General features: G+C 38.8%; 1 protein-coding gene across 3 annotated transcripts in view; it reads right to left on the bottom strand.

Moving 5' to 3' along the window:
- LOC130076707 (otoferlin) overlaps nt 1–18,605 on the bottom strand; it is a 53,728-nt gene extending 35,123 nt beyond the window's left edge. For 2 of the 3 annotated variants that reach the window (XM_056241900.1, XM_056241899.1), the window contains exons 1-12: nt 18,423–18,605; nt 17,247–17,317; nt 16,907–17,009; nt 16,686–16,740; nt 10,478–10,609; nt 10,256–10,318; nt 9,024–9,108; nt 8,773–8,932; nt 7,606–7,792; nt 5,824–6,010; nt 4,610–4,833; nt 4,173–4,281 (exon numbers count right to left, since the gene is read on the bottom strand). In XM_056241900.1, the coding sequence (XP_056097875.1) occupies nt 4,173–4,281; nt 4,610–4,833; nt 5,824–6,010; nt 7,606–7,792; nt 8,773–8,932; nt 9,024–9,108; nt 10,256–10,318; nt 10,478–10,609; nt 16,686–16,740; nt 16,907–17,009; nt 17,247–17,295 (1,354 nt within the window). In that variant the 5' untranslated portion in view covers nt 17,296–17,317; nt 18,423–18,605. The remainder of the gene's footprint in view (nt 1–4,172; nt 4,282–4,609; nt 4,834–5,823; nt 6,011–7,605; nt 7,793–8,772; nt 8,933–9,023; nt 9,109–10,255; nt 10,319–10,477; nt 10,610–16,685; nt 16,741–16,906; nt 17,010–17,246; nt 17,318–18,422) is intronic. The other variant, XM_056241901.1, reaches the window with a different exon arrangement.
- Between the last annotated feature and the right edge of the window lie 228 nt (nt 18,606–18,833).

Below are 18,833 nucleotides of genomic sequence, written 5' to 3'. Positions count from 1 at the left end.
CCCTATCTCTCAGATTTGTTGCAGATATATTCACCATCAAGATCACTTAGGTCTTCTGACCAGAAACTCTTAACTGTCCCAAGGTCTAGACGTAAATTTTGGGGTGATTGTTCTTTTTCAGTGTTGGCTCCGAAACTCTGGAATAGTCTGCCTTCGCATATTAGAACTGCCTCCACAGTGGTATCTTTTAAATCTCTTTTAAAAACTCATCTTTTTTCTCTGGCTTTTCTGTCTAACTCTAACTGCGGATATGTTAGTAGCTTGTTTGTTTTGTGAGAGTTGTTAGATATATGTAGCCTGACTTTTCTAGCCTGATATTCTAGTCAGAATGTGAGTCAAGTCAAGTCAAGTCAAATATATTTATATAGCGCTTTTCACAATACAGATATCAAAGCTGCTTCACAGTATCAATCAAAACAACTTAACAGTGTTTGTTTATTACTGGAAAAAGACATCCAAGTTTGGTAGAGCTGATCAGTGGTATGATGGGTCATTTCATTTGAATATCCCCAACTGAGCAAGCCAAAGGCAACAGTGGCAATGTGAGTCTGATACTGCTCCATAGGGCTTTGATTATGAGGCGTGTCTTAACCGAACCAGGAAAAAAACAAAAACTCTGCACTCAATTGGATAGACCTACAACCAATCAGAGCAACGCAGTAAGTGACGTATGTTGAGCTACGCATAGTTGCAAACAGAACTCAACTTCATGCACGCTGGAAGAAGTAGTAAAATAATGAGTGTTGCTTCTTTTACTTGGTCCTCCATGAGTGCGACCAAAGGAGAAACCACAACGACCACAGGGCTTTCATCGCGTCCCATCTTCTTAGTGACCATCGGAGCCAGCTGATAAATTAAACTTTTGCCGAATCCCGTAGGAAGGACAGCAAACACATCTTTCCGATCGACAAATGACTTGATTGCAGTTCTCTGTTCGTCTTTTAAAATGAATGCGCTGTCGATTTCTTTTACAACAGACGCGATAGTGGAATCTATATATCTCAGTTCTCCAGCGGCAGTGATCGGGAACACTTTACAATATGGGTGCACTAATATACATTAATTCATGCTTAACTAATGCACAGATAATACTGAATTAATGTGTAACTAACTAATGATTATCTAAGCTATTCATTAATGATTACCACATTAGGAACTAATTAAGAGTCTATATGGTTAATGTATAAGTTCATACTTGAATTGTTATTAATTAAATATGTAACTGTGGATTAATTCCCTAATAACTCATTTTTTTTAAACTAATAGTGTTAATTAATGTTAATTACCAGAATGAGCCAAAGCCTTGTATTTCAACTTCCAGATAAGACAGGTACACTAATATGGATTAATACATGATTAATTACTTCATTGTTAGGGCAAATTCATGTGTAAATTACTACAATTACTAAATGACTAGTTAATAATGATGTGCCTCAACAAGTAAAGTCATAACATAATGATACCTTTGCAAATCATTAGCTAATGATTAATTAAAGCAGACAACTGGACGTTGAAGTGCATAGCTTTGACTAATTGTGGTAATTAACACAATAATTTACACTATTAGTTAATAAAATATGTTATTAAGGAATTAATACACAATGACACATTGAATTAATAGCAATTCATGTATTACTTAATCTATTAATCATATGGACTCTTTATTAGTTGCTGATGCAGTAATAATTAATTAATGGTTTAGTTCTTCATGAGTTATACATTAACTCATGATTATCTGTGCATTAGTTAAACATGAATTAATGCATATTAGTGCACCCGTATTGTAAAGTGTTACCCAGTCATCTCTGAGGGAAACCAGTTCAACCCAAGCGCTCTTTGATAACGTGATGATTACGTAACTGCAGATCATCTGTCAATCATTGTATAAAGCCCGCCCTGGCAATTTGATTGGCCCGACCATTTCTGAACCGATCATAATTACTCCTCAATGGATCGAGTCCAGACCGAACTTCCCGACCAAAAAATGTTGTGTGCGGGGTTCGGGCGGGCATCCAGGCTAAGATATATGTATTACACTTAGGGCTGTCGCGGTGAAGGAATTTCCCTTGCGGTAATTTTGAGTGGCTCAATAGCGCGATATGCGGTATTACCGCCATTTTTTTTTTTATATTTATTTACATTTATTTGTTGCTATATAAATACGTGTTATGATGTGGTCAGCATACACAAAAACAATGTAACCGAAACTAAACAGCGTTTCTGTGCATTGAAAGGCTGTCACTCAGCGCGCACATTGTTACGCCGACGGACTGTCTTTGAGTGAGTCATTAAACCGTTCATTCAACGAAAACGTTCAAAAAGCTGATTCCTTAAATGATAGATGTAATGAAACAAGGTGTTAATTATATTTTAACTTTGAGCTCCACTTTTCAAGGCTCAGCTGGCCAGCAATGCTTCACTTAATAGAGACCAATGCGTGACTGGCTGCTTTCCCCCCACGGCTTCCTCGTGCTGTGTAATGCTGACCAGCGCTGACGCCATTCATGGTAAATACCCTTACACGTTAAAAGGATGATACGACAAATATTTCGCTTTCCTTGGAAACGGCAACCTTTTCACGAATATACATGACTTGACTTCAGAGATAGACGCAGGTAATCGCATGCGCTCAGGCGATCACATTCAATGTCTGTTGCTTTAGGCAAATCCACGAAGCCTCTGTACAAATCACCATGATAAACAGTCTTGTTATCATTATTAACTTACTTAACATTCAATACACATGGTACGAACTACAAAGGGTGGCCTTATGAAAAAAGAAAACGCGGTTCGCGGTTCGCGGTTGCTGCGGTTACTTGCATTCCTCTGCGGTTGGCCTGTCAGTAGCGCGGTATTGCAATATTGCGGTTATCGCGACAGCCCTAATTATACTGTATAAATGTTCTGTACATTCGCTCTTTGCATGTTTCTACAAATTGTACAGCACATTGGTCAACTACCCATTGTTTTTAATTGTGCTTTATAAATATATTACCTTACCTTACCTTACCTTACCTTACCTTACCTTACCTTACCTTACCTTACCTCCCATAAATTTTGCGTCTGAAAGGGAAACTCCTACAAATGCATATGCAATAAGGTCCTCCGCAATAATAACTGTGTTCACGCCTTTTCAGCGCTAATTTCTCACTGCGTGTCTTTAGTAAATCCTGACTGTAGTTTTTTAACGCCATGATAGTTTATGATCATTTTGGATGATGTTTGATGACATTTCCATTGATATTCCAAATTTGTTTATTTGCTGGATGCACAACAATGCATATATTTAGTTTGTGTTAGTTAGTGCCAACGAAGTCCCTTTCTTAGCGGCCATGTTTGCAACGCCTTCGGGCTGCATTTTCGAGCATCCAAGACCAAGTATTTAAATGGGTGAATTCTGAAATTTCAAAAACTTTTTGCCAAACTCACAATTAAATAACATATACTTCAAATCAGCTACCAAATCTACATGAACTGTCGCATAACTGCTGTTTCCTGTGCTCAAATATCGTTAAAAAAGCTTATTTTCAGGCTAGACGAGCCAATGCGCATGCGCAGTCCTCAGCTCGAGTCTCAGGTTTCTATAGGAAACAGCTTCTCACAGCAGTGATGCAATGACTTTACTAATCAGTGATTGGCTCTTTCATTTAGAGGGCGGGACTTATTCCGTCATATTGCATGTTGCAGTTTCTCCCATTCATAAGTAATAGGAGTGAACTGTCTTTGTATATCTATAGTCTTTGGTGGCAATTAATGCGTGTAAAAACTGGCCAAATTTATATTCATGTGTTTGAATTTGTTTTGAATCAACCAAAATATAAAGATTGTTTAATTTATATTAACTATAAACTGTATAAACTTTTTCTTTTAAAAATAACTAATACCTTTTTAATCGTAATTTGTTTAATTCTGCATCCTGTTTGCTATCTCAGTTCAGTAATATTCTGAATGAAAGACAACTCTGACTGCAGTTTATTGCAATAGCTTTTCCTGAAGCTCAAACAGCAGATCATGGCGCTAGCAACGTCAAGGTCATGGGTTCGACTCCTAGGGAATGCATGAACTGATAAAGTGTAGACCTTCATGCAATGTAAGTCACTTCAGAAAAAAGTGTCTGCCAAATTCATATCTATAACTTGAAAGGCTGATAACTAGTCTACCATGGATTTTACCTATTGTAACCTCGAAGTTGATGGGTTTGTCTCCAATCTTCCTGTCAATCATAGTGGCCTCAAGGAAACATCCGAAGAGAAAGAATTCCTCAACTTTGCCTGTGGCATTCTAGATATAAGCAACAAACAATTGATTAAATAATGTTTTGTGCATAAAGAGGGCATTCCTAAGATTAGACAAAAAAAAAAAAAGTCAGTGTGTTTATAAATAATTCTGAAAGAGTTGTGTAAGTTTTCCCGAATGATTAATTTTTAACAGCCAGTCACATGTTGAATGAAGCCTAACTTTGGCTCTGACTGTGCGGATCATTGTATTGCACACAAAGAACTACTATAAGTATTACTGCTAAATGAATAATGTAGGGAGAAAAATAAAGAATGGATGAATTATTCACTGTAATTGGCCTGTCGAACCCCCCCGTCGGTGGATCACTTACATCTGAGATGTTGGGTATCCCCTCCACCTGCACCTCGGTGGAGCTCATTACTTCAGGAGACGAGGTGTCCAGTATCTCCACGGCCAGGCTGATCAACAGACGAGCCCGGAACGAAACCCCTTCCCCTTGCCCTTCATTCAGGTCCTGGTACTCGTCCATGATCGTGTAACTGCGTGTGGAACCGTACATGTTGACCCAAGCCGGGCCCAGAGTCGGAAGAAAGCCTGCGGATGGAAGCAGGATGAATATTTTGTATCTTTGACCTTTTATATAATCAGTTCAGTAACCGACTAGAGTTGATCAATCATGAAATTAGTTCAATTCAGCTATAAGCAGCGCTATAAGAGACAATAGTGTCATTATTCACTTCAATCCAGATGTTGATTCAATTCAGTTCAATAAAAGTGAATACAATTATTCACTTATGAAACTAATTTGATTCAGCTACATTGCAAAAAGATGTAACCTGCAATTATCTGTTGTTTTTGTTTTACTTCATTTAATCCGTAAAAATGTATTTTGTTGGTTAAAATTAAGGCATTTAAAGTCCCCTGTGGTGAAAATCAAGCTTTAATGTTGTTTATATATGTGTATGTGGTGTTAATATGCTTTAAGACAAACCATGTGTAAATTCATAAGTCGACAGCATTGCTGAGTATTTTCTGCTTAAAACTGCAGTGAACCAAAGACAGTCTCAAAAACACGGTTTGAAATCGCTGGTGTTTCTGACGTCACAAACGACCTTGTAACCAATCAGATCAACGTGTGATCGTCAACCAGTGGATCTCTGAGCTGAGGGAGTGAGTGGAGGCGGGGCTCATTTGCATATTCATAGAGCCGCGAATACTAAATGAGGCAAGGGTGTCGAGTTACATTCAAGATATTTAAGGCATTTTTTTCAAGAAAATAAACATTTAAATATGTCATCTTATTGATCAGAGGTGAGTTTTAAGGGACAAAATTATTGATTACAGGGGGACTTTACTAATATTTTCGCTTGAATAAAACCAGTTAATTTAGATGTTTGTTTCAGTGTAAAGTATCATTGTAGAATTCAAGTTTTGTTCTCATCCAATTACTGTATTACAAATAATTTTATAATGATCTTGAAAGGCAATAGTGATGGCTTCTGTGGTTGAGCATTCAAGTCTGAATGTAATAAACAACAAGAAAGACAAACTGGAAATATTATTTTGCCAACTTAGCCCTGTTACCTTTGTCTCCATCATTAGCAATCTTCCGGAGGTCAATGAAGTGCGTTCCGATCGCCACGTCGTTCACTTTATCTGAATCTCGGATCTGGAGTTTCATTCTCCCGCACAGAGGTGGAAACTGCTCGGTGAAAACGATCTGCTCGTTCCAGATCGGCTCATAGCTGCTCTTCTGAATTGAAGTTTTCCCCTGCATTGTGGAGAGATACAAACATCAGTTCTTGTGTCTGCATCGCCTGTGTCCACTTTACCCAATAAAGACCCCATGAAATCAAAATGGAGTTTTGTAACTTTTAGTTCATGTCTGTTAGATTTGATGTCATCTAAATGTTAGAGTACTTCTAAAAGTTAGGTTTTAGCCAAAATGCACACTTAAAATCTAGTCTTTCTTTTAAAGTACAATAAGGGGAAAAAAGTACACTAGCATAATTTTAAAAGAAGTATTTTTTAATGACATAATATAATTTAAAAGAAAATAGTTAAGTGCAAACTGAATGTAATGTTCTAGACACTTAATTGCATGTTATCTTCAATACATGAAAATGCATTATCTTGTACATTTATAATAAATGCCATTAGTTGAACTTAAGAGTGTTTTTTTTTTACCCACTTAAGTACTTATATTGTTTATAATTACTTCTATTGTCTTTGAAATTTGGTTAAAGTGTACTGTCAAATGTACTGTCAAGTATTTATGGTAAACTACAATATACTTTAATGTCATTTCTGTTGAAACTTGCATGTCAAGTATTTAACTACATTTGTAAATTGCAAGTTGCAATTTAGTACATTTAAAATGTATTAACTTTGGTAAAACTTTATTTTACAGTGTCCTTGTTAAACATGTTATGTAGTAATAGCCATGAATTATGCATAATTACATGCAACTAACTCTAAAATAAAGCCTAACCCCTAAAACCCTATAGTAAGTACATGCAGTTCATTATTATTACTAAGTACCTAAATGTATGATTACACTGTAACACGGCCGGACACTTTAAAATAAAGTTAAACCTTTAAATGTAATGTCAAAAAACACTCTATACAGTTAATATTATAATTAAGTACTTTACATGTGCTTTAGTATGTTAGTCAACACATCCAAACATCCGTGACAAAAGATTATTAAAACATAATGGGTTAAAATGTTATTTAAAGTAAAACTTTTGACATTATTACAAAGTGTACTTAAGTGTGCTCGGAAACAGTAATGAAAGTGTACTCTTTTTAAGTACACTTAAGTGGCCTTTTATTTCATTAACATTATATTATCTGCTAGTACCGTTTAAAAAAATATATTTTTAAGATTTGAAGTACACTTAAAGTGCAGATTCAATTCAATTAAGCGTACTTCTTTTTCACAAGGGTCATCTTGAACAACACAGTCTCATGAAAGTGCGTATCCACACCACGAATATTTTTTCTCGTGCCATTTATACGCCAAAATTTGTTTTTTTTTGCGTGCATATGATACGCACTGAAAACCCCTTGGGTAGGATTGTGGGGGTGCGTGTGCGTATTACACGCCATAAAGTGCGTATCATATGCATGCGAAAACTGCGTATCATATGCACTATTTTTGGCGTTTAAATGGCACGAGAAATAACATTTGTTGTATAGATACGCACTTTCACAGGTTGTTGTTTAATCAAGTGTTCTCTAGAATGAGAACGACCCTCCCTCTAATACCACTTGCTTCTGACTAGCAAGTAGGAAATACAGATTCAGCTGTGACGGAAACAATACAAAATTTAATGTCTGTATATTAATAATAATTCTGCCCACCTTCTGTCCTGCAAACAGCACCTGGACATAAGGATCAACCAAGTCCTTATTTTCTCCAATGAAAGCTTTTTTGACATTTGCCATGATGCTGGTGTTCATTTTGGGTAACCCCTCGGCTCTGTATACTTTCACATAAAATCTTGCCCACTGCCGCTCAGCTGGGACGTCCTCCGGCAACAGAAGGTTACTGGAACAAGAAGAGAAATTAATAAAAGAAGTGATATGTGTTTCTGCAAATAGAATTGCCGGAAACACTTTACTTGAAGGGGTGTGCATAAGACTGACATGACACCTTCATAATCATGACATGACACATGACATGAATATGAAGGAGGGTTTATGCATGTTTATGACAACTGTCATTAAGTGTCATTCACTCAATTATGAAATTTTTAATGCAAATATGTCATTGTTTGAGATGTCTTTGTTATGACAACTTGACATAAACCAATACATCATAACCTGTCATAAATATGTCATAAACATGACATAGCAGATTAATTATCAAACTTAAGAAACCACTTAGCTTTATGGGTTAACATTACATTAAACTGTCATGTGGTTGGTTTTGACATTGGCTGTCATGAGGCATTATAACTGTGTCATGAATATGTTTCTTGACCTCGACTACAGTGGTACAAATTGAATTTGTCATTAAAATGTTATAATGGTCTCATGACAGCCAATGTCATAAACATAAACCCTCCTTCATATTCATGATTTATGAATGTGTTATGTCACTCTTATGCACACCCCTTTAAGTAAAGTGTTACCGAATTGCCTTTATGTTGGCTTTAAATATATTGTTATATGTAATTATCTAAGAGATCTCTACATTTTTAATGTTGTGTGACAGGTGAAATACTATACTCATATTTCACATTTCCTGCAGATATTGAGAATGGTGTAATAGTCACTGCCACGATTGCCAGTGCATTGCTAAGGTGTTATGAACGTTTTTCGCCAATGATGGCCAAAGACGAATCAAATTGAATGCAAATGTTTTAAAAATATATATAAATAAAATAGCATTGCAAGTAAATATTTAGTTCATAGGACTGTCCAAACAAGTTGGGAACACTGGAGTTTAGAATCAGGAAGAGTGATGCTTACCTTAGAAAACAACACTAATAATAGCATTAACAATATAGGACAGGTTTTTATTACCCCTCAATGTCATCCTCATCGCTTTCATTTGCTTTGTGTGGAGTCTTGATTGTGTCACCCTTTGCAACAACTGCAATGTCACACTTGACGTATCCTTTGCATCCTGCAGTGATGTCATCGGGATCACATAAAGTGGCCCATTTGTGGAAGAATTGATGTTCTAAAAAAAAAAAAAAAAAAAAAAAAATTCCTGCAAATCTGAAGTCTTTAGTGAAATTAAGAGCTTCATAGAAACATGTAAAACCAGTTACCAGGTTGTGTATATATTGTGCCCACGTCAAGCTTGAAGCTCCCAACCAGTGTGCCACTTCGCAAAAGATTCTTAGAGTGAATAACCTGAATGGACACATTATTTCAAAACAGTTTAAAACGAAGCTTAATGCTACACAAAAAAGGTAATCTTTTATGAATAAGCTCACCCTTGTGCTTAATTTTATTCAATGTGCACTTGTAGTGTACTTCAGATCTTAGAAGTATATTACTGTACTAGCAGATAATATAATATTAATGAAATAAAAGGCCACTTAGGTGTACTTAAAGAGAGAACACTTTCATGACTATTTTTCCTAACACACTTTTAAAAAGTGCACTTGGTAATGTCAACATTTTTACTGTAAAGTACATTTCAATAATATTTTGTCATGCTCTAAAGTAGACTTATTTGGATGTTGACTAACATAAAGCACATGTAAAGTACTTGTGTATTATTCAATATTATATTTAAAGTTAATATATTTTAAATGTACTAAAATGCAACTTCATCATTAGAAATGTGTAATATTTAAATACACAACATACAGTACATGATTAATTGAAGTTAAATTACTTTAAATGATATTTTAGTTTACCATAATCAGTCACAGTCATGTTTAGTTTCTGTTTTGTTTATTTTTCAGTATTATTTTTTATTTTTTTGCCACCATTTTGTTCTAGGCTGAATCCGAAATCGCCCCCTACAACCTCAATAGGGCGTTATTTGAGGGGACAGCTATTTGTAGTGTTGTCCGAATCCATATTGGGGGTTATTGAGTGCACTTATTGAATCCCACATTGCATTGTAATAACGAGTGTACAATCGATGTACGCTCAACGGCTGTCCGAATTCGCTCACTCGTTTTCATTCACTCCTTCAAATGAACAGCTAATGTAGGGAATAGTGAAAGAGAGTTTAGGGGGCGATTTCGGATTCAGCCCTAGTCTTTCATTCGTTTTCATGGTTTCTAATTAGTCCACACCTGTCCCTGTTCTGTTGATTACCTTCCCCTGTGTATTTAAGCCTTCAGTCGTCCTCCGGTCTTGCATTTAACATTAATTGAAACTATATTTAATTGCAATTTATATGCAATTAATTGTCTCAAAACATTGCATTCAGTTCGTATATTATTCTCTTTTAAAAAATTACTCTTTTAAAAAGTATGCTGAACTATACATCTTTTTCTCAAGGGGAGGCTTTATTCTATAACTGTTATTTCATGATACTTACTGACACTTTCAGGATCTTGTCAAACATGACATCAGGAGGAACGTGGAAGTCAAAAACGAAATACTACAAAAAAAAGTATGCATATAATAAGCTTTAGGATGAATCTTCTCAAAACATTTCATTTACAATGCTTAGATAACCATTACAGTTCAGTAAACAACATACAAACCAATTTATGCTTTGGTCATTAATTTTCCATAGGACAATATTACAATCCCATACCTCATTGTAGTAAGGGCAGTTGGTCGACTCCTTCATTGAAGTGTATTTTTTATCATCGCCAATTTCCACACACACCACTGGATCCATGTTCAATCCCACCAGCTGTCTAGCCTCGATTACAGTGACACTAACCTGGAAAGTGGGGCATAACACAAATTTACGAAATAATGTATATGGTATGTATATTGTACTTAAATATACAATGGCCCCAAAACACCACAATTAGAAACCTACAAAATATTAAAGCAAGTGTCTGTATCTGTGGGTGTAGTATATCGCAGGTTTGTTTATCACATTTACTATGAACAATGTTCCACTAAAAATCACACAATAATGACTGCCTTCATTTGCAGCACTTCATCTATTTTTTTAGCATTTCAAACCGAACAAACTTTATGTAAAATGCTTGGCTTCTTCTGTCTTTCTGTACAATAAATGCCCCTGCTTTGATATTTTGTAATCTAATTCAATGACATTCAGTTCCCTTTCGAGGGAACTCACGCTGCGACGTAGTAGTGGTGCTATGGGAACACGTGTTTTGTTACGTGGACCAAACAATGTCAGATCCTGTTCCTTCAGCAAGCATTCTGTGTGAACTGTTGTCTTATTTATTGTTCGTTTGGCATTCATATAATGTACAAAAGCATTATAATGGCAAGCACACAACAGTTCAAATCGTGTGTTCCTCCCTGGGGCTCTGAGGGGGCTGATTGTGCTCACTGTGTGCGTTTACTGTAAAGGACGCACCACTCCCACCTGGCGCTCTTTGAGGAGGGCACCCAGGCACTCGTTCCTCGCGGTTGAGGTCCCGATTCTGCCGAGGCTTAGCAGCAGCTGAGATCGTGGGGATCGCAAATGGACCTAGTGGAGGGGTTGGAGATGGGCTCTGCCTTTTCTCTGCCCTCACCCACTAGATCCAGTGCCATCTCTCTGGGATTGGGAGCACAGAGTGGGGGCCCAGAGCTTCAGCTATCCAGCTCCAAGGAGGTGGATGTGTTCAGCATCAAGAAAGGAGAGATTGAGGACTTGCCATCTCACTCTCCTGTTTATGAGGAGCTGGTGGAGGTTGTCTCTCAAACCGTAGCAAAATTAAATATTGACACTTATCCTAAAAAGTAAACTGGACAAGCATTTCCTGTCAAGTAAAGTGCAACCTCCATATCGGGGCCTGCCATTTTTCGAGGTGTTGAGATTGCAGAGGAAACCATTTTCCATCCGATTTTTCAGCCCCCAAGTCAATTATACAAACATCATGGGGTAGAAAGGGTCCGCACCCTTTCTATGGGTATGGGGCGATGCCTAAGGTGGAGCAGATGCTTGCGTGCTATCGCTCTCTTGACATGGCATCGTCTCTTAAGGCCCCAAACTTTCCTCACCAGGCCGTGCACAACAACATTGACCTTAGTGGGTAAAGCTTATATGGTGGCAGGTTAGGCTGGTGCTAGTCTCAGCCTCAGACGTCACGCCCACGGAACGTTGGCTAAACGTCTGATGCATATGGTACACTTAACTGGAAACACTTCAGGAATGTCGAAGTCGTCATCTGATTGGTTGAATTTTATCGGATTTCCGGGGGGTGCGAGTGTCGCGTTTATTTTCGGTCTGCCGGGAAACAAAGCGCAGACGTGTGATTGCGGAAGAAAAACTGTTGTGTTTACATGAGTGACAATGAGCATTTATCAAGATCAGCTAAACGTAGGATTCTCAAAAGTATGCGAGGTTCACGGCGTAGACTCTTTAAGAGATGTCCAGGAGTTTTGTTTGAGGCACTTAGTGGAGACAAAAAGAGATATTTTAGCCTGTTTGCCGACGGGATTTGGGAAGAGTATTATTTTCCAAGCCTGGCCGACCCTTTGTCAGCATTTATAAGGATTCCCAGCAGATCCAACTTTACTAGTTGTGTGTCCCCTCCTATCTATTACATAGCTGTCAACCCTCCCGTTTTTTCCGGGTTTCTCACGTATTTTAGCTCTTTTCCCGCTGTCTTCCCGTTTTATTATTTTCCCGTAAAATATCCCGTATTTTTACGCTCTGATTGTGTGAGACGTACATGCTCGGGCAGATTCGGCTTGAAGTCGTTCATCCTCGGATGCGGCACCGCGCGCGCTGTTACAAAAAAAGCTGTGCACACAGCCAAACGAAATGGGGTCTTGCCGGTCTTGCGCACCCAACGCGTAATCTTTGCCGCGCTCGTGCGGACGCGTCAAGTATAAACAATTATACTCCGTGTCAGCGCGCGCTTTGATCGGTAAAGGAGCACAGACCTCTCCCTAATCATCTCCAGCAGCCCCCGAAGCACCACGTACCGTTTCCCTCGTAAGCTGATATTAGTATTTAAACATTCTCTGATAAAAAATGTTTAAAAAATGACACACTTTCTCTAATACACACACACACTGTCTCTTTCTCTCTCACTCATTTGTAGTTATAAACTCTTTAGACTTTTAATGATTAGTGCTTTAGTTTAGTTTGTGGTGGGTAAGAATCGTGTAAAAAAATTCCCTTATTTTGGGGATGGATTCCGGGAAATCTCCCTTATATTCAATGTTCAATGTTGACAGCTATGATCTATTATGGAAGATCAAGTGAAATACCTAACTGTGAAGGGGATATCAGCCGCGTTTGCGGGCAAACATGAAACAACAGACGCTGACATCGCAGCTGGCCGATTCAGTATTGTGTTCGGTTTTCTTCTCCTCCTTTGATTTTTTATTTGCTGACTGACTTGTTGCACGCCGGTCTGTTGTTGTGGGGACATTTCCACGTGACGCTGAACGAAACGAACTGTAATTGGTTGTTTGACATGTCGGTCAAACGGCCTTATGGGCGGGCCTTGGCCAAAGAAAGCTGCTATGAGTTCCAGACCTTCAGCCGTCAGTCTGAAGGTCTGGCTACGTGAGACTAGGCTGGTGCATGTCTGCATACAATGGGAATCTTGCAGGGGCACCAGGCTGACCTGTTAAGAGACCTTGACAAAGGTAAAGGGGAGGGATCGGACGCAATCAAAGAATTTCACTGGGCCACAGATTTGGATTCCTGAGGACTAAAGAGATGGCCAATGCCATCTGGATTTCTATGGCAGCCATTGAGAGGCATATTTAGTTAAACTTATGGGGAATAAAGGAGAAAGATAAAGCCTTTCTGTTGGACACCCTGATTTCCTCTCCTGGCCTCTTTGGTGGCGCTATCACCTCAGTTGTCCATAGACTTCCAGAGGCCGAAAAGCAAGAGGCAGCATTCCAACGTTACCTCTCTCACCGAGCTCAGGTCTCAGAGCTGCTGGGCAGGAGTAGCCCGAGCAGTCAACCAGCTCTCCATACACGATGCAACAGAAGCAAAGCGTCACTTCCTGGGCCTCCCCACAAAAAGAATAGGGGTCGGGTTTGACCTCTCTGCCAAGGTCTTCGAGGGGTAGGGCGGATCTGAGGACCTTTATTATCTCAAGAAGGCTTTGGCTCTGAGGGCAGCCTCCTCCGTGGAGAAGTGTCTCACACCTCATCATACGGTGCCCACTTCTCCTCTGTGTCCTCAAGGGACTATTCTGCCATCCCCGCCACTCTTGGTGCATCGGGGCGCACCAAGCAAGTTCAGTTCTCAGTGTCCGCCCGAAGACGTTGTGCCTCCTCAGGTTGACTTTTGAGGGTAAAGCGTACCAGTATCGGGTTCTTCTTTTTGGCCTAGCCTTGTCACTCCGCACCTTCACAAAATGGGTGGATCCTACACTGGCTCCTCTGCGACTCCAGGGCATTTACATATTGAATTATATCAACGATTGGTTGATTTTGGCTCAACTGGAGCATATGGTGGTTCGGCATTAAGGTGTCATCCTCGCCCATTTGAGGGAGCTGGGGCTTAGCCTGAACGCCAATAAAATTGTGCTTTCTCCATTACAGAGGATTACTTTTCTGGGAGTGGTATGGAACTCGACAACAATGCAGGCACGTCTGTCTCCTGCTCGTATCAAATCGATCCCGGCAGCCGAAAAACAGGATAAAACAGGCCAGTCACTCACTGTCAAAAAGTTTCAAGGACTGTTAGTTCTGATGGCAGCTGCATCCAACGTGATACCTTTTGGCCTGCTGTACATGAGACCTTTGCAGTGATGGCTCAAGACCAAGAGGTTTTCCCCAAGGGGCAACCCGCTTTGCATGATCAAGGTTCCTGCAAATGTGCCTTCATCCCTTGATGATGTGAAAGAAAGATTGGTTTCTATCCCAAGGTCCGGTGTTGGGGGCGCCCTGTTGTTGCGGATTGTTTACGACTGATGCTTTCCCTATGTGCTGAGGTGCGATCCTAGAAGGTCGCTCAAAGCAAGATCTGTGGAGGGGGTCATCATTTCTCTTGGCACATAAATTGCCTGGAGATGATGGCTGTTTTTCTAGCTCTGAAGCATTTCCTCCCAGACCTAAGGGGCCATCATGTGGGCAGACTGCTCTCCCTGATTCCCATTAGGACGGACTTTCTTTCTCAGACAGGGGGGGGCACAATCCTTCACCCCCACCCAGATCTGTAGGTTCTAGCTTTGGTTCTAGCCCCTGAGAGGGACCAGTTCCAACAACCAACAACCAGGTTGTTGAGACCATTTTACACTCTAGAGCTCCCCCCACGAGAAAACTATATGCCTTGAAGTGGAGAGTCTTCACTTCATGGTGCGGAAATCACCAGTTGTACCCAGTTTACTGCCTGGTTGGTTGAGTGCTAGAGTTCCTTCAGGATCAGTTCTCCACAGGGCTTTCCCCCTCCACTCTGAAGGTGTACGTGGCGGCCAATAGCTGCTTACCACGCACCTTTGGGTGGTGAGTCATTGAAAGCCTGCAAGCCACGTAAGGGTTCCGGTTTTGGATTTGACCATGGTACTAGAGGGGATTTGAGCCTATTGACACCGTAGGAGAGAAATGTCTGACTCTGAATGGCTCATGGTTAAATCATTTCCGCTCCCTAGACTGTGTTACGTGCCTAAGGTTCCTCCCAATTTTGATCGATATCCTTGCAAGGCTTTTGTCCTCCTAGATGTGTATGCCCACATAGCTGCCCTGTGGAGAAAATCTGTCATTTGCTATTTGTGTGTTTTGGGTCTCCTAAGAAGGGTTCTCCAGTGACCAGACAAACTATGAGCAAGTGGATAGTCAAGGCTATTTCTCTTGCTTATGAGGTGTGCGGTCAGCCTTCACCCATGACTGTCAGGGCACACTCCATCAGGTGTATGGGGTTTTCTAAAGCTTTGTGGTCAGGATTATCCCTGCAGGAAGTGTCTGATGAGGCGGGTTGGACCTCGCCACACACATTTGTTAGGATTTATGACCTGGATATGGGCTCCACACCCATGAGTACCGGGTGCTCATGTTCTGTGCTTGCATAATTCATTCTAAACAGGCATTTGTCTGTACAGTGTAATGGGTGTTAAGGTGCCATTTGTATCTCTAACACAGCGTGAGTTCCCTTGAAAGGGAACGTCAAAGGGTTACGACTGTAACCATGGATCCCTGAGAAGGGAACGAGACGCTGCGTCGCCCAGCCATACTTACTGCATACCTGTAACCGTCTTGCTTTGGCCTATCAAAAGCTGACATTGTTTGGTCCAGGTTCTATTTATAGATATTCCTGGTAGTGATGTCACACTATACGTGCTGATGTCCCGCCACATTATTGGACTGAATTCACACGTGCTTCAAGAAGCAAACATGCAGAGGCTTTCCCATAGAGACACTACTCCAACTCAGCGTCTCGTTCCTTCTCAGGGAACCATGGTCACAGTCGTAACCTGAGACGATATTTGGGTAACACTTTATTTTGATGGTCCCCTTCAGACATTTACCTACTATGAGTAACTTTGCACCTACATGTCAACTAACTCTCATTAGAGTATGAGTAGACTGTTTGCTTAATATCTGCTAACACTTCATTTTGATGCTCTCCAACAGATATTCTACTGACCATAAGCAACTTTGCAAGTACATGCCAACTTATTCTACTAACCCTATATCAGTCAACTAATACTCAACTAATACTCTAATGAGAGTTGACCTGTAGGTGCTACATTACTAATAGTCAACAGAATGTCTAAAGGGGACCATCAAAATAAAGTGTTACCCAAATATCATCTCAGGTTACGACTGTGACTATCAAAATAAATTGTAACCAACATTTGTAAGAGTGGTTAATTGGGTGTTTGATGAGATTTATTTCATTCTCTTTCTGTTTTACATACTTGGAAATCCATTGGTCTTCCAGCACTAGGTTCAATCTTGATGTCAGGCTTTGATCTAAAATATTTAGATAATTTTTGGATGAAGAAAATACAAAGAGTTAATCAACCTACTACATTAGAATATAGTAATATATCATGTTAGAACATATCATAAATAATGTGTAAAATAACTGTAATGTAGAATATCATATTTGATATTTATGTAAATAGGTTTTGGTCACCTCTTATTGGAGACATTGGTTGTAACAGCAGTTACTGATGCTAGTGAGATGGTATCCGGGTCTGGCATCCTCATATCCTCGGTCTCAAGAATGGCCGCTTCATCTTAACAAGTCAAATATGATGAAATGTCATTATGAACAGCACTATGATTTTCAGATTTTTTTTTTTACCACATTCACACGTAAAATACTTAATATAACCTATCAAATATATTATTATATAAATATCATATAATTATAAAAATATATTCATTATCCACTATAAATAGTACTGAAATAATTATGTTGAAGAATTCATGATAATTTGAACATTTTCACACAAATTAATAAAAGCTTTCACCTTTACCTTTGCCATCATCCTTGGAGGCACGATGCTTGCTACGCTTCATTGTAATGAATTTGATTTATCCTCTGGATACATGATAGTTTTGAACATGAAAAATGACAAATAAAAAAGTTAAACATCAGTCATAAACATCTTAAATGTAACGTTAATATCTTTGGAACTGTGTGTGGCTTTATCTTCTAATGCATTCCATTTGAATTTAAGTTGTAAAAACAGCAATAACCAGAAAAAAAGGTAATTTGCCTATAGAATTCATTAAAGTTGATAACCCTAACTAACCCATCAATAATTAGTAGATACATGAACAATTTAATGTTTTACTAACATTGAAAATGCTGAATGTTGTAAATGAGAAAGAAAGAAAGAAAGAAAGAAAGAAAGAAAGAAAGAAAGAAAGAAAGAAAGAAAGAAAGAAAGAAAGAAAGAAAGAAAGACAAAGATTATTACCAACTACACATTCAAATCTGAGAACTATGGATACTCTGAGCTATTTTATACAATCTAAACAAGTCACCGTTATTTATATATTACAGCAGATCAAGAAGAAAATAGCGTCACAGTCCAGCTTAAGTAAGGTCAGTGTTGATTCATTTCTGTTGTAAAAAAGTTAATTTTGTTCATTTATCTATACAGCCGCTCTGGAGAAAACAGTGATGTCATCGTCCAGGTCAGTTCAGTTCTCAAATAATAGTGTCATTGTAGGCAGATCAACAATATTGTTGAATATTAAGTGTCCCGAATAAGCAAGCCATAGGCAAAATAATGAAAAAAGAGTAAATGGATTCCGAGCAGAAAAATACAATATTTTTACTGGATTTTAATGCCTTCTAGTAATTTTTATTTCTTAATGAGCAATTATAAATTAAGATTTTATAATGCAAAGAAAATATTCTCATTGCAATTTCAAAGTATTTTTTTAAATTACATTTAAATGTTACCGTTTTAACTGTACCCTTTAACTGAAACCTCCTTAATTTCACAATAAAAGTAAATTACCTGCTAATTACATTATGTTTAATGTTTTCATTAATACAGCGACACCACAAACACGTATGCCAAATCTGAAAGCCTTTGTCATTAAGTTACAACCTTTAGGATTGCAATGTTTGGTTTCACACAAAGCAAACGAAAGTCTCACATGTAAAGCCTGATGAGATACTGTAAACTTACCGTACAATGCAGCTGGTTCTCAATTTTTCTGAATCACATCTAGGAGTTTGCAGGAAGAACAAAATGATTCCAATATTGAGATGCTTTTGAAATAACTTGCCTACAAACTCATTATTGGCATTTGGAGGACAGAAACGGAGAGGCCACAAAAGTAACTCAAAAAGAGTCTGGTTTGGTCTAAGCCTGAAGATGGTCAGGAGAGATGTGATATGGCCATGAATAGTGTATGAGTGTTGAACCCGAGACACTGGTAACTAGAACTAGTTCCTGATGAGAGAGATCATGTGGGACTTTGACAAGCCACAACTATATAACACCATATCCTCAGAGTAACAAACCAGGTAAAAAGCAACTAAACGGTAAACTGCAGAAGCAACATGTTGTATCAACTCTCACCAGAGATGGGCTACG

This window comes from Rhinichthys klamathensis, unplaced genomic scaffold (assembly GCF_029890125.1).
Source record: "Rhinichthys klamathensis goyatoka isolate OS25496 unplaced genomic scaffold, OSU_Roscu_1.1 h1tg000682l_1, whole genome shotgun sequence".
NCBI classification, from domain to species: Eukaryota; Metazoa; Chordata; class Actinopteri; order Cypriniformes; family Leuciscidae; genus Rhinichthys; species Rhinichthys klamathensis.
This window is presented reverse-complemented; position numbering and strand designations above follow the sequence as displayed.